At 39.8% G+C, this 14,452-nt stretch overlaps 1 protein-coding gene across 7 annotated transcripts in view; it reads right to left on the bottom strand.

Annotated features, from left to right (window-relative positions):
* Positions 1-14,452, bottom strand: part of BCAS3 (BCAS3 microtubule associated cell migration factor) — a 593,075-nt gene that overhangs the window by 572,123 nt on the left and 6,500 nt on the right. For all 7 annotated transcript variants that reach the window (XM_078064169.1, XM_078064164.1, XM_078064176.1 and 4 more), the window contains exon 4: positions 10,211-10,286. In XM_078064169.1, the coding sequence (XP_077920295.1) occupies positions 10,211-10,286 (76 nt within the window). The remainder of the gene's footprint in view (positions 1-10,210; positions 10,287-14,452) is intronic.

Below are 14,452 nucleotides of genomic sequence, written 5' to 3'. Positions count from 1 at the left end.
GTTTTGGCTACTTACACCTTTTTCAGTATGGAGCCTCAAGAGAAACAAGTTTAGGTATAAGTCAGACTGCATGGAAGCAGAAAAAGAACAGTGAAAATGACACAATAGGACTTCATCCCCCTCACAAATGAGTTCCAAAAGCAGTAGTCTCCACCTAACGCCAAGCCAAAGTCAGTACAATAATTAGGAATGGAGATACCTAAGAGAACCCAGGATTGGAGAATTCCAATAAGCCAAGTCCCTTAGAATTATCTCCTGTTAGTCATTGCCTAGTCAACCCCCAACCACCATAAGCCATAATCAAATGGGATGCAGCCTGGAGGCAAGGGGCCAACTGGTATCACTCTATCATTCCAAGCAAAAAAAGCAGAGCTCCCTGGCCTGTTGGAAAGACTAGAAAGCAATCACCAGAACAGAGTTTTCAATCCAAACACTGCAACTTTTAAATTAATTAATAACTGGGGCGCCTGGGTGGCTCAGTTGGTTAAGCGACTGCCTTCGGCTCAGGTCATGATCCTGGAGTCCCAGGATCGAGTCCTGCATCGGGCTCCCTGCTCGGCAGGGAGTCTGCTTCTCCCTCTGACCCTCCTCCCTCTCATGCTCTCTGTCTCTCATTCTCTCTCTCTCAAATAAATAAATAAAATCTTTAAAAAATAAATAAATAAAATAAAATAAAATTAATTAATTAATAACTAATAGAGTTTCATTAAAAATATAAAATAACTTAAATCTATAGACAGCTAATAAACTTCTAAATTGTTTTGCCAGAAAAACTCCAGGTCTGGCAAAGAGAAGCCTAAATACCTAATACCATCTCCAGGTACCCATAACTGCTCTACAAAGAATTCTGCAAGGTGCTAAACTATACATTTAAAAGTTTAATAAATCAACTGTAATATGGGATACTACATTTAAAACAACCACTATAAGTTCAATAGCACACAGAGACTAAAATAATTTTCAAGCAGGATCCATCTACATTTCCAGATGCATTTTACTTCAATAAAGCAAAGGCTTTGTGGAATATTACGCCAGCAATTCTTACTTGCTATTAAAAAAAAAAAAAAAACAAAAACAAAATCATGCCTAAGTAAAGATTATTTTGAAGAAATTTTCTAAATGTTAGTTTTGTAATATTAAGATCATTTTCTTTTTTGCTGCTGATGTGAACCTATGCCCTTAAAAATCATTTTTAACATTTTTGCAAGCTTTTGTTACTATCTGCACTAGTATTTCCAAGACCATGACCACATTTACTTTGTTATTAAAGCAAGAAAGTTCTCTAATGGGGCACCAGCCTGGCTCAGTCAGTGGAGCATACAACTCTTGATCTCAAGGTTGTGGGTTCGAGCCCCACATTGGTTGTAGAGATTACTTAAAAATAAAATCTTAAAAAAAAAAAAAAAGTTCTCTAATACTTTCTGACACACACAAAGCAAAAATATACTTCCAGAAGAGAAAGAAGAGTCTGAATTCAAGAGGAAAAGATGATAGAAAACAAAAGATGAATAGTTACCTAGTTATTAATAAAGAGGGAAAAGGAGAGTAGGAGGATCCAATGCTTGCCTCATCCCTTGAACACAGCCAGATAAATATCAAATCATTCTGAACACCCAGGAAATCGATCTGAGGACTGAGAGAACAAACTGTACAACTAGAGGGAGAAAAAGGGCCACATCGTGAGAGGTAGGAGGTGTAGAGATGTGATTTGGGGGAGAAAAGAATCACCGGTGCTACAGAGAGGAGAGAGCCCTGATCAGGGAGAGAGGCAAGAGAGAGGGAGACAGAGACACAGAAGAGTGAGAGAGAGAAACAGAGAGAGAGAAAGAGAACAGAGCTCAGGGCATTGCACAAGAAAAACACTTCCCCAAAACCAGTGACTGGGAAACAAGAGGGGCTGATTATTTCGAGTTTTTACAAGCAGTGAAGCTCAAAGTCTTAAATTTGAGAAGTCTGCACCATCACCAGGTGGAGCCTGGAGGGCACAGAGGTGCTCCTGTGGAGAAGGAAGGCAGTGGCCCGGGAGCGGACAGCATGGTCTAAGGATTCCCTGGGTCACATTGGGAGAAACAGTTCCCCTTGTTCGAGTGTATCTGGGAGAGGTGGCACTGCCTTGTGAGGACAAAAGAGCCAGTGGGCGTCACTGAGCTGCCCCATTCATTAGCACAGAAGGAGCAGAAGCAGCTGCTGAGGGCAGCTAACTTGGATGCCAACTTTCGGCTACACTCTACCATAAACTCCAAGCCTCTGCACGTTCATGCAACTGACCTTCTGGAACAAACCAGCACTAGCCACAGCACGGCGAGACCCTCACCCAGAGGATCAGCGTGGGTCTGTGCTGCACCAGGTCCCTAAAATTTGGAGTTTGAAACCCAGCCAGTGGGCCTGAGATAAAACACAGGAGCACTGTGCCGCCGGGTGAGCAGATGGCTTGGACAGAGATAGGATGAAAACAGGGATCTGACGGAAGCTGGGGACAAAAGAGGGGAGACTGTTCACACTTCTATGAGGGCTTCCTGAATAGCAGAAGGCACGAACTCCCCTCTCCAAGGACAAGAGAGTCAGCTGATGCCATTTTTACCCCTGTCCATCAGCAGGGATGGACTTCAGTGAGCAGCACAGTGCCCACAGGGGAGGCGTGAGCCACTTACACCAAGCCCCGAACCCTGCACTGTGCAGGTACTTCTTTACTAAGACAAGTGTGCCTGAGAGTCAAAGAAGCAGCAGGCCCCTTCCCCAGAAGACCAGCACAAACCCCCAAACACACCAAGCCTACTGACCATACAGTACTGCAAAGCTTCAGCTCCAGGGGAAATAGGATCCAGCCTCTTTTAACAAGCAGATCAAAACACAGTTAGTTAAAACTCACCATACAGTGGACAAGGTCCAAACATTCCCAACTGCAGTCAAGGAGAAATTCTACAGAGGACTGACACATGGGAAAGAGCAGCCAAACACAATAGCAGAATACACCAGAAACACTTCCTAAAGCGCCAGGCTCTCGAGAGTATCAGACCTCTTAATATAGCCATTACTCTCAGGAGCAGGAAACATAACAGGCTTTCCTAACACAAAGAAGAAAGAGACCTAGACAAAATGCCAAGACAGAGGAATTCATTCCAAAAGAAAGAAGAAGAAGAGACCACAGCCAGGATTTAATCAAAACAGATACAAGTAATATGCCTGAACCAGAATTTAAAACAGCAATCGTAAGGATACTAGCTGGGCTTGAGAAAAGCACAGAAGACACCAGGGAGTCCTTTACCACAGAGATAAAAGACCTAAAAACTAGACAGGCCAAAATAAAAAATGCTATAACCAAGATACAAAACTGATTGGATGCAATGACCACAAGGATGGAAGAAGCAAAGGAACTAATAAGTGATACAGATGATATAATTATGGAAAACAAGCTGAAAAGAAGAGGGAAAGAAAAATATTGGACCACAAATGCAGACTTAGAGAACTCAGCAACTCCCTAAAGCATAGTAAGATTCATATCATAGAAGTCCCAGAAGAAGAAAAGAGGGAAAAGGGGGTAGAAGGTTTATTTGTCCAAATTATAGCTGAAAACTTCCTTCATCTGGAGAAGGAAACAGACATCCAAATCCAGGAGGCACAGAGAACTCCCATCAAAATCAACAAAAGCAGGCTAACACCAAGACATATCATAGTAAAATTTTCAAAATAAAGAGATAAGGAAAGAATCCTGAAAGCAGCAAGGGCAAAGAAATCCCCAACCTACAAGGGAAGACTCCTGATCTGGGGGTTGTGATTTTGAGCCCCATGTTGGGTAGGAGCCGACTTAAAAAACAAAGTGAGCATTTATCATGCTAATGGACATCAAAAGAAAGCCAGATTAGCCATATTTATATCAAACAAACTAGATTTTAAACCAAAGACTGTAACGAGAGATGAAGAAGGGCACTATACCATAATAAAGGCGTCTATCCAACAAGAAAACCTAACAATTGTAAATATTTATGCCCCCCCAACTTGGGAATATCCAAATATATAAATCAATTAATAACAAACATAAAGAAACTCCTTGATAATAATACAATAATAATAGGGAATTTAACACCCAAATTACAATGGACAGATCATCTAAGCAGAAAATCAACAAGGCAACAATGGCTTTGAATGACACACTGGACCAGATGGACTTAACAAATATATTCAGAACATTTCATCCTAAAACAACAGAATACACATTCTTTTCAAGCGCATATGAAACATTCTCCAGAATAGAACACATAATGGGTCACAAATCAGGCCTCAGCAAGTACAAAAAGACTGAGATCATACCATGCATATTTTCATACCACAACACTATGAAACTTGAAGTCAACCACAAGTAAAAATGCAGAAAGACCACAAATACATGGGGATTAAAGAACATCCTACTAAAGAATGAACAGGTTAACCAGAAAATTAGAGAAGAAATAATAAAAAAAAAAAAAACCTGGGAACAAATGAAAATGAAAACATGAGAGTCCAAACATCCCAAACCTTTGGGATGCAGCAAAAGCAGTCGTAAGAGGGAAGTACATAGCAATACAGGCCTAACTCAAAAAGCAAGAAAAGTCTCAAATACACAACCTAACCTTACACCTAAAGAGCTAGAAAAGGAACAGCAAATAAAGCCTAAAGCCATCAAAAGAAGGGAAACAATACAGATTAGAACAGAAATAAATGATACAGAAACAAACAAAAAAACAAACAAAAAACAGTACAACAGATTAATGAAACTAGGAGCTGGTTCTTTCAAAGAATTAATAAAACTGATAAGCCCCTAGCCAGACTTATCAAAAAGGAAAGAGAAAGGACCCAAATAAATAAAATCATGAATGAAAGAGGAGAGCTCACAAGCAACACCACAGAAATACAATTAAAAGAGAATATTATGAAAAATTATATGCCCACAAATTGGGCAATCTGGAAGAAATTCATAAATTCCTAGAAACATATAAACTACTAAAACTGAACAGGAAGAGGGCGCCTGGGTGGCTCAGTTGGTTAAGCAACTGCCTTCAGCTCAGGTCATGATCCTGGAGTCCCTGGATCGAGTCCCGCATCGGGCTCCCTGCTCGGCAGGGAGTCTGCTTCTCCCTCTGACCCTCCCCCCTCTCATGTGCTCTCTCTCATTCTCTCTCTCTCAAATAAATAAATAAAATCTTAAAAAAAAAAAATAAATAAATAAAATAAAATAAAATAAAACTGAACAGGAAGAAATAGAAAATTTGAATACCAAATAGAAATTGAAATAGTAATCAAAAATCTCCCAACAAACAAAAGTCCAGGGCCAGATGGCTTCCCAGGGGAATTCCAGCAAACATTTAAAGTGTTAATACCTATTCTTTTCAAACTGTTCCAAAAAAATAGAAATAGAAGGAAAACTTCCAAACTCTTTCTATAAGGCCAGCATTACCTTGATCCCAAAACCAGACAAAGACCCCACCAAAAAGGAAATTACAGACCAATATCCCTGATTGACATGGATGCCAAAATTCTCACCAAGATACTAGCCAATAGGATCCAACAGTACATTAAAAGAATTATTAACCACAATCAAGTGGGATTTATTCCTGGGCTGCAAAGGTGGTTCAATATTTGCAAATCAACCAACGTGACAGACCACATTAATAAAAGAAAGGATAAGAACCATATGATCCTTTCAACAGATGCAGAAAAGGCATCTGACAAAATGCAGCATCCATTCTTGATAAAATCCATTCTCAACAAAGTAGGGATAGATAGAACATATCTCAACATCACAAAGGTCATATACAAAAGACCCAGAGCTAATATCATCCTCAATGGGGAAAAACTGAGAGCTTTTCCTCTATAGGCAGGAACAAGACAGGGATGTCCACTCTCACCACTGTTATTTATCATAATACTGGAAGTCCTAGGCGCAGCAGTCAGACAACAAAAAGAAAGACATCCAAATCGGAAAGGAAAAAGTCAAATTTTCACTATTCACAGATGACATGATACCCTACATAGAAAACCCAAAAGACTCCACCAAAAAATTGCTAGTACTGATACACAAATTCAGCAAAGTCGCAGGGTACAAAATCACCATATAGAAATCTATTGCATTTCTTTTTTTTTAAGATTTTATTTATTTATTTGAGAGGGAGAGGGAATGAGCAGTGTGGAGGGGCAGAGGGAGAGAGAAAGGGAGAAGCAGACTCCCTGCTGAGCAGGAAGCCCGACGCGGGACTCGATCCCAGGACCCTGGGATCATGACCTGAGCCAAAGGCAGACGCTTAACCAACTGAGCCACCAAGGTGCCCCTGCTGCATTTCTATACACCAATAACAAAGCAGCAGGAAGAGAAATCATGGAATCAATCCTATTTACAATTGCACCAAAAACCATAAGATACCTAGGAATAACCCTAACCGAAGAGGTAAAAGATCTGTACTCTGAAAACTATAAAACAATTATGAAAGAAATTGAAGATGACACAAGGAAATGGAAAGATATTCATGCTCATGGATTGGAAGAACAAATATTGTTAAAAAGTCTATACTACCCAAAGCAATCTACACATTTAAGGCAATCCCTATCAAAATACCACCAGCATTTTTCAGAGAGCTAAAATAATCCTAAAATTTGTATGGAACCAGAAAAGACCCCAAATAGCCAAAGCAATCTTGAAAAAGAAAAGAAAAGCTGGAGGCATCACAACTCCAGACTTCAAGGTATATTACAAAGCTGTAGTCATCAAGGCAACATGGTACTGGCACAAAAACAGACACAGACCAATGGAACAGAATAGAAAACCCAGAAATGGCCCACACTATATGGTCAACTAATGTTTGACAAAGCAAGAAAGAATATCCACTGGAAAAAAAGACAGTCTCTTCAACAAATGGTGTTGGGAAAACTGGACAACCACATGCGGAAGAATGAAATTGGACCATTTTCTTACACCATACACAAAAATAAATTCAAAATGGATGAAAGGCCTAAATTTGAGACAGGAAATCATCAAAATCCTCGAGGAAAAAACAGGCAGCAACTTCTTACTAGACATGTCTCCGGAGGCAAGGGAAACAAAAGCAAAAATGAACTATTGGGACTTCAAGATAAAAAGCTTCTGCACAGGGAAGCCTGTGTGGCTCAGCCCATTAAGCGTCTGCCTTTGGCTCAGGTCATGATCCTAAGGTCCTGGGATCAAGTCCCGAGTCAGGCTCCTTGCTCATCAGGGAGCCTGCTTCTCCCTCTGCCTGCCATTCCTCCTACTTGTGCACTCTCTCTCTGATTTAAAAAAAAAAAAAAGTTTCTGCACAGCGAAGAAAACAATCAACAAAACTAAAAGGCGACCTACTGAATGGGAGAAGATATTTGCAAATAACATATCTGATAAAGGGCTAGTATCCAAAATCTATAAAGAACTTACTAAACTCAACACCCCAAAAAAACAAATAATCCAGTTAAGAAATGGGCAGAAGACATGAATAGACATTTTTCCAAAGAAGACATCCAGATGGTAACAAGCACATGAAAAGATGCTCAACAACACTCATCATCAGGGAAATGCAAATCAAAACCATGATGAGATACCGCCTCACACCTGTCAGAACGGCTAAAATTAACAACACAAGAAGCAACAGGTGTTGGTGAGGATGCAGAGAAAAAGGAACCCTCCTAACACTGTTGATGGGAATGCAAACTGGTGCAGCCACTCTGGAAAACAGTATGGAGGTTCCTCAAAAAGTTAAAAATAGAATTATCCTATGACCCAGCAATTACACTCCTAGGTATTTAGCCAAAGTATACAAAAATACTGATTTGAAAGGGCACTTGCACCATGATGTTTATAGCAGCATTATCAACAATAGCCAAATTACAGCAAGAGCTCAAATGTCCATCAACTGATGAATGGATAAAGATGATGTGGTGTCTGGAAAACAGTATGGAGGTTCCTCAAAAAGTTGAAAATAGAGCTACCCTACGACCCAGCAACTGCACTACTGGGTATTTACCCCAAAGATACAAATGTAGGGATCCGAAGGGGTACGTGCACCCCAGTGTTTATAGCAGTACTGTCCACAATAGCCAAACTATGGAAAGAGCCTAGATGTCCATCAACAGATAAACAGATAAAGAAGAAGTGGTATATGTATGTACACACACACACACACACACACACACACACACACTGGAATATTACACAGCCATCAAAAAATGAAATCTTGCCATTTGCAACAACGTGGATGGAACTAGAGGGTATTATGCTAAGCAAAATGAGTCAATCAGAGAAAGACAAGTATTATATGATCTCACTGATATGAGGGAGGGAAAAACGAAACAAGACAAAACCAGAGAGGGAGACAAACCATAAGAGACTCTTAATCTCAGGAAACAAACTGAGGGTTGCTGGAGTGGAGGGGGGTGGGACGGATGGGGTGGCTGGGTGATGGACACTGGGGAGGGTATGTACTATGGTGAGCGCTGTGAATTGTGTAAGACTGATGAATCACAGACCTGTACCTCTGAAACAAATAATACATTATATGTTAATAAAGAAAAAAAATAGTAAAAAAAAAAAAAAAAGATGATGTGGTGTGTACACACACACACACACACACACACACACACACACACAGAGAGAGAGGAATATTACTCAGCCATCAAAAAGAATGAAATCTTGCCATTTGCAACAATGTGGCTGGAGCTAGATGTATTATACTAAGCTAAATAAATCAGTCAGAGAAAGACAAATATCATGATTTCACTCATGTGGAATTTAAGAAACAAAACATGAACAAAGGAGAAGGGGGAAAAAAAGAGGGAGGCAAATCATAAGAGACTCTTAACTACAGAGAACAAACTGAGGATTGATGGAGGGACGTGGGCGGAAATGGGCTAACTGGGTGATGGATATTAAGGAGTGCACTTGTGATGAGCACTAAGGTGTTATATGTAAGTGATGAATCACTAAATTCTACTCCTGCACCCAATATTACATGATATGTCAACCAACTAGAATTTAAATAAAAACTTAAAAAAAAAAGAAAAGGAAAAATACACTAGTAAACAAGGAAATTGAAGTCATAAGAAGAAAAAATAAAACTATAACCTTTCAAAGAGAAACACAGCAGGAAAAGTTTATATGTCATAAATAATCACCCAGACAAATGAATATTTTATTTCCCACAAACAGGGCCCAACAAGTTGCCATTATTTGAGTGAACCACTAATAAAGAACCCAAAATTCAAAAGAAGCCCATTTGCAGAAGTGCAACTTAACCTCTCTCTCCTGGACAGCAGCTTTCAAAAAGATATATAGCATCATATTCTTAAACTCTTAGAGGAGATGAAGACTCAAGAGTAGGATATCAGTCAAAATCCAACGAGAGAATGAAAACAACTGAGTGTGCTCATAATTGGGGATTTAATGAAGACAAATGGTTACACAGATGACGGAATAGCTGAGAGACCAAAAAAGAAACCGTGAGGCTACCTATTGCATTAGCAGCAGCAGGAAGCCATGACTGCTCTTAGGCTAGAGAGACACCGGAGTGCAGGGTGCTGGGTCACCTGGCAGAAGCTGGAACACCAGTGGAGCTACCTAGAAGAAGCCAGAACCACAGAGGAAATGCAGCCACTAACAGGGAGAGGAGAGGGAAGAGTACTCTCCCCTTTCTTCCATCCTCTCCTTCAATTTCTCACCAGTGCCTCCCAAACTCAGCAGAAGACAATAGACATGGTATCGTGGGAAACAGACAAGGGACGGCCACCTAGCAAAACAGTGCAGGAAGGAGCAATGAAATGGAATGTAGGAATGTATCTGAGAACAAAAGGGCCAATCCAGACATAAATTCTGTTCAGGAAAAATTAATTCTAAAGTCTAAAACATTCAACAGTAATAAGTGTGCAGTTATAAATCCTAGACATCTGATCAAATCTGAATTAATAACTTCTTTTCTAAGAAATCTTTATGTCCTAGAGTTTAAGGCTAGGCACTGTATGTTACAGTTACTTTCAGACTTGTACAATACAGTTATCAGTTCTAATGAAGACTCTATAGTGTGATTATATTACTTTTTAAATTAAAAATGAATTTATTTTGAAAACTAAAAAGTTACTGTAAGAGAAAGTAATCTGACTAAAGTAAGAGTTCTCATTTTGGAATCAGGTCAACCTCAAACAAACATTTAATTTATATGTCCCAAAAAAGTTAAAACCATACCATTTAAATCTGCATTTTCAAATCTGACCCAGACTATTTTCTCCTTTTCTTCTGTTAGAGGTGTTCCACTGTAAGCCTGCATAGTAAACAGAAACATTTGAATAAAAATGTTTTACAGCTCTAATATTACTGATGTTCAAGACAAAAAGTAACTTAAATAAATCCAGCCCTATCCCTCTCCAATTCCACCAATCCTACATCTTGGGAACCAATTCTGTAATATTTTTACTCCCAAAGTTATCCCGAGTCTGATAATCTTGGTTAAAGGAATTTTACCCATTAAAGATTTGCAGAAACCTAAAATACAATGATCTTAGTCTATTAGAAAGCATCACTATAATGCAAAGGCACTCAATAAACTAAATCATGCCCTATATTGGCCAACAAATAAGAAGGCTTAAGAAATAAACAAAACTGGGGGCGCCTGGGTGGCTCAGTTGGTTAAGCAACTGCCTTCGGCTCAGGTCATGATCCTGGAGTCCCGGGATCGAGTCCCGCATCGGGCTACCTGCTCAGCAGGGAGTCTGCTTCTCCCTCTCCCGCTCCCCCCTCTTGTGCTCTCTCTCTCTCAAATAAATAAATAAAATCTTAAAAAAAAAAAAAAAGAAAGAAACAAACAAACAAAACTGGGGCGCCTGGGTGGCTCAGTCGTTAAGCGTCTGCCTTCGGCTCAGGTCATGATCCCAGGGTCCTGGGATCAAGCCCCGCATGGGGCTCCCTGCTCGGCGGGAAGCCTGCTTCTTCTCCCTCTCCCACTCCCCCTGCTTGTGTTCCCTCTCTCACTGTCTCTCTCTCTGTCAAATAAATAAATAAAATATTTTTAAAAAAAGAAATAAACAAAACTACCACATGTATCTATTTAGTCCCAGGTGTTTATGATCGGGTAATTACACACTATCAAGAATTTTCAAAAGTATTACTACCAGCTTGCCTTCAGTTCCAGGTGGAAGGCAAGGGCCAGAGTTGGGGGTGAAAAAAAAAAGTACAGTATGACTTTTTCAGTCTTCTGTCTGGCTTCTAGACCCAACCTATTAGCTGGTTTCTACAGGCCTGCAAGGTTCACAAAGATAAGCATAAGCTGCCATGAAATCATAGGAAAAGTGTCAATGGTATCCGTCAGTATTCAAAGGGAGTCATTTCTTCATAAAGCAAATGTTTCTATTTAAAAGTTTTAAAGATTGTATATATTAATAAGCATTCAGAATGTCAACAAAAGACCTGCAATATTCTCAATTATAAAGTGAAACTCAGGGCGCCTGGGTGGCTCAGTTGGTTAAGCGACTGCCTTCGGCTCGGGTCATGATCCTGGAGTCCCGGGATCGAGTCCCACATGGGGCTCCCTGCTCAGCAGGGGGTCTGCTTCTCCCTCTGCCCTCTTCCCTCTCGTGCCCTCTGTCTCTCATTCTCTCTCTCTCTCAAATAAATAAATAAAATCTTTAAAAAAATAAATAAATAAAGTGAAACTCAGTTCACAAAACAATGAATATAAGCCATACCAAAAGCACACAAAAACTACCATCCTGCATATAATTTGTGTTATACGTAACCTGCTTTAAATTTCCATCCCAATTTACAGCCCCTGTACTGTATCATACAAGGTATTAACTTGTATGGTAATTGAAAATCATCTACAATGAAAATACTACTAAAAGACAGAATTACTTTAACAGATTTACTATACAACAGAAATTATCTTACAAATCCTTACAATTTCATTGTCTTTAAAAAAAAAAAAAGAACCACCAAGTGAGATGTGTATAGGGTAATCAATTCCTTTGGAAAAGAGGAAAGCTTACCCTAAAGCCAACTAATTCATCAACTTTATCTTCGACCACCTCGTCCTCACTTCCTTCCTCTTCTTTTCATCCTTGAAAACTCTTTTAAAAATAAACTTTAGAAGGGGCACCTGCGTGGCTCAGTCGGTTAAGCGTCTGCCTTCGGTTGAGGTCATGATCTCAGGGTCCCAGCTCCCTGCTCAGTGAGGAATCTGCTTCTCCCTGTCCCTCTGCCCCTCCCCGCTGCTGGTGGTCTCTCCCTCCCTCTCTCTCTAATAAATAAATAAAATCTTTTTAAAAAATAAACTTTAGGGACACATGGGTGGCTCAGTCAGTTAAGCCTCTGCCTTGGGCTCAGGTCATGATCTCAGGGTCCTGGGATCGAGCCCTGCATCAGGCTCCCTGCTCAGCGGGAAGTATGCTTCTCCCTCTCCCTCTGCCTCTTCACCACCCACCCCTACCCCCACCCTCACCCCTGTTTGTGTGCGTGCTCTCACTCGCACTCTTTCTCTCTCTCAAATAAATAAAATCTTTAAAAAAATAAATAAAAAATAAACTTTATATTTTGGAATAATTTTAGATTATTAAATATAGTACAGAGTTCTCATATACCCCTCAGCCAGTTTCCCCTAAAGTTAACTAACCAAATCCGACCTTGCCTTGGTACATTTGTCAAAACTATGACACTGACATTGATGCATTACTATTAATTAAGCCTCAGACTTTATTTGGATTTCATCAGTTTTTCCACTAACGTCCTTTCTCTGTTCCAGCATCCAATCTAGAATAGCACAGTGCATTGAAGACAACTTTTTTTTCCCCACATCACGTTCTCCTTTAATCTGGTAAAGCAATAACATTTTTCAAAATTTTCTTCAGTACAGCAGATTATAAGCCTGTTTATCACCTGCAGCATTATTCAACATTCTCCCAATTCCTTTGCAACATTTGCAGGATGCTCTCCTTTGATTTCTGAGCGATATGCCGAACATAACAAAGTTGAATGAGGTCTTTCACTATACTGGGATTCTTGAACTTCTTTTCTTTCCCCTTCGGGGGAAAATAAGACTTTCAAAACAAGCCCTGTATGCTTTTGCTATGTCTTCAAGTTTTCCTCTGTCCTTAGAAGACATGGTGTTCTCTACTAAGCCTTCTTGAGAAAATTCTGTGAAACCAACTGAGACATCTGAGTGCCGCTTCTTGTGTGCCTTCCTGAAGGTGTGCACAGAGAAGGCACGTGTGGGTATTTCCTTCTCAGTGAGGCACATACCCACCCAGTGCCCATCCAGCTGTCACTTGGTATCCTAATAGAGGTCAGTGTACTACTACACCAGAGGTTTCCCCCACCTTCCAGCACTGATTATTCGCCCTCCTTCTACAACCAAGATCCAACTACTTTAGCCCTCTCATTTAGAATCAAAACTTTCACCCCATTATTGACAGGATTTATTTATTTCTCCTTTTATTCCTTACCAGGTTTCTAACACATAAACACATTCATAAGCATAAAGTTATTGTTGGACTTTGCCTTTTTATTGAACTTTAAAAGACACAGTTACAATCACAGTAGATACGCTGTATTTATATGTTGTATGTACATATTTTATTTTTTTGACTGCACAGAAAATCACCTCCATTGTGTCAAAAAGTATGTGATTTCTAATTATAGCAAATAATACTGTAGGGATCACATACCATAATTTGCTTGACTGCTATTGACATTTGGGCTAGCTACAGTTTGTTACACTGAAAATGCAGAACTTTCACACACATACACTGAAATGAAAAGTTCTGAGCTTTACCTTTCTTCTTTGCTGAATTATTTTTTAATAGATTTTCATAAGTAAAATTATCAGATCAAAGAGCACAGCTAAAGGCATCTATAGCCAACAATAACATCTGTTAAACACACTGGGAATTCACTCCATCTGTAATAGCTGAAGAAGTGGACACCAGTCTAACAACACATTTTCTCCCTTTTGTGGGTATCTGGAAACCCAGAGGATAATTCCTAGGCTCCAGGAATTCGACGATTTCCAGAATAGGAGTTGGAACATAACATCAGCAAAAAAACATAATTTTCCAAATGGCTGACTGCAAAGTACCACTGGGGGATTCTGGATTAAAGGTGGAAAAAAGAGGCCAGAGGTCACCAAAATGGCCCACCACCTGTGTTTATAAATAAAGTTTTATTTTAACACAGCCATGCCTTTTCCTTTAGATAAAAAGCAGTGCCGAGTAGTTGCAACAGATGTTATATGAACTGCAAAGCTTATCTGGCCCTGTACAGAAAGTTTGCTAACTGCAGCACAAGACCAGGACGCCTTAAGGAAAGGCACCAAGTATCCCTTCAACTTAACACAGTGCCCGACCCATAGTGGGTGCTCAAGTAAATGTCTGCTGCCTGAATTTTTGCTTTATTTCCAGAGTAAACAGAATAATGACCTGTATAACATAAATGTCTTGA

The sequence above is a fragment of the Halichoerus grypus genome, chromosome 2, assembly GCF_964656455.1.
Source record: "Halichoerus grypus chromosome 2, mHalGry1.hap1.1, whole genome shotgun sequence".
Taxonomy (NCBI): domain Eukaryota; kingdom Metazoa; phylum Chordata; class Mammalia; order Carnivora; family Phocidae; genus Halichoerus; species Halichoerus grypus.
Note: the sequence above shows the minus strand (reverse complement) of the source record. Positions and strands in the feature narration are given on the sequence as shown.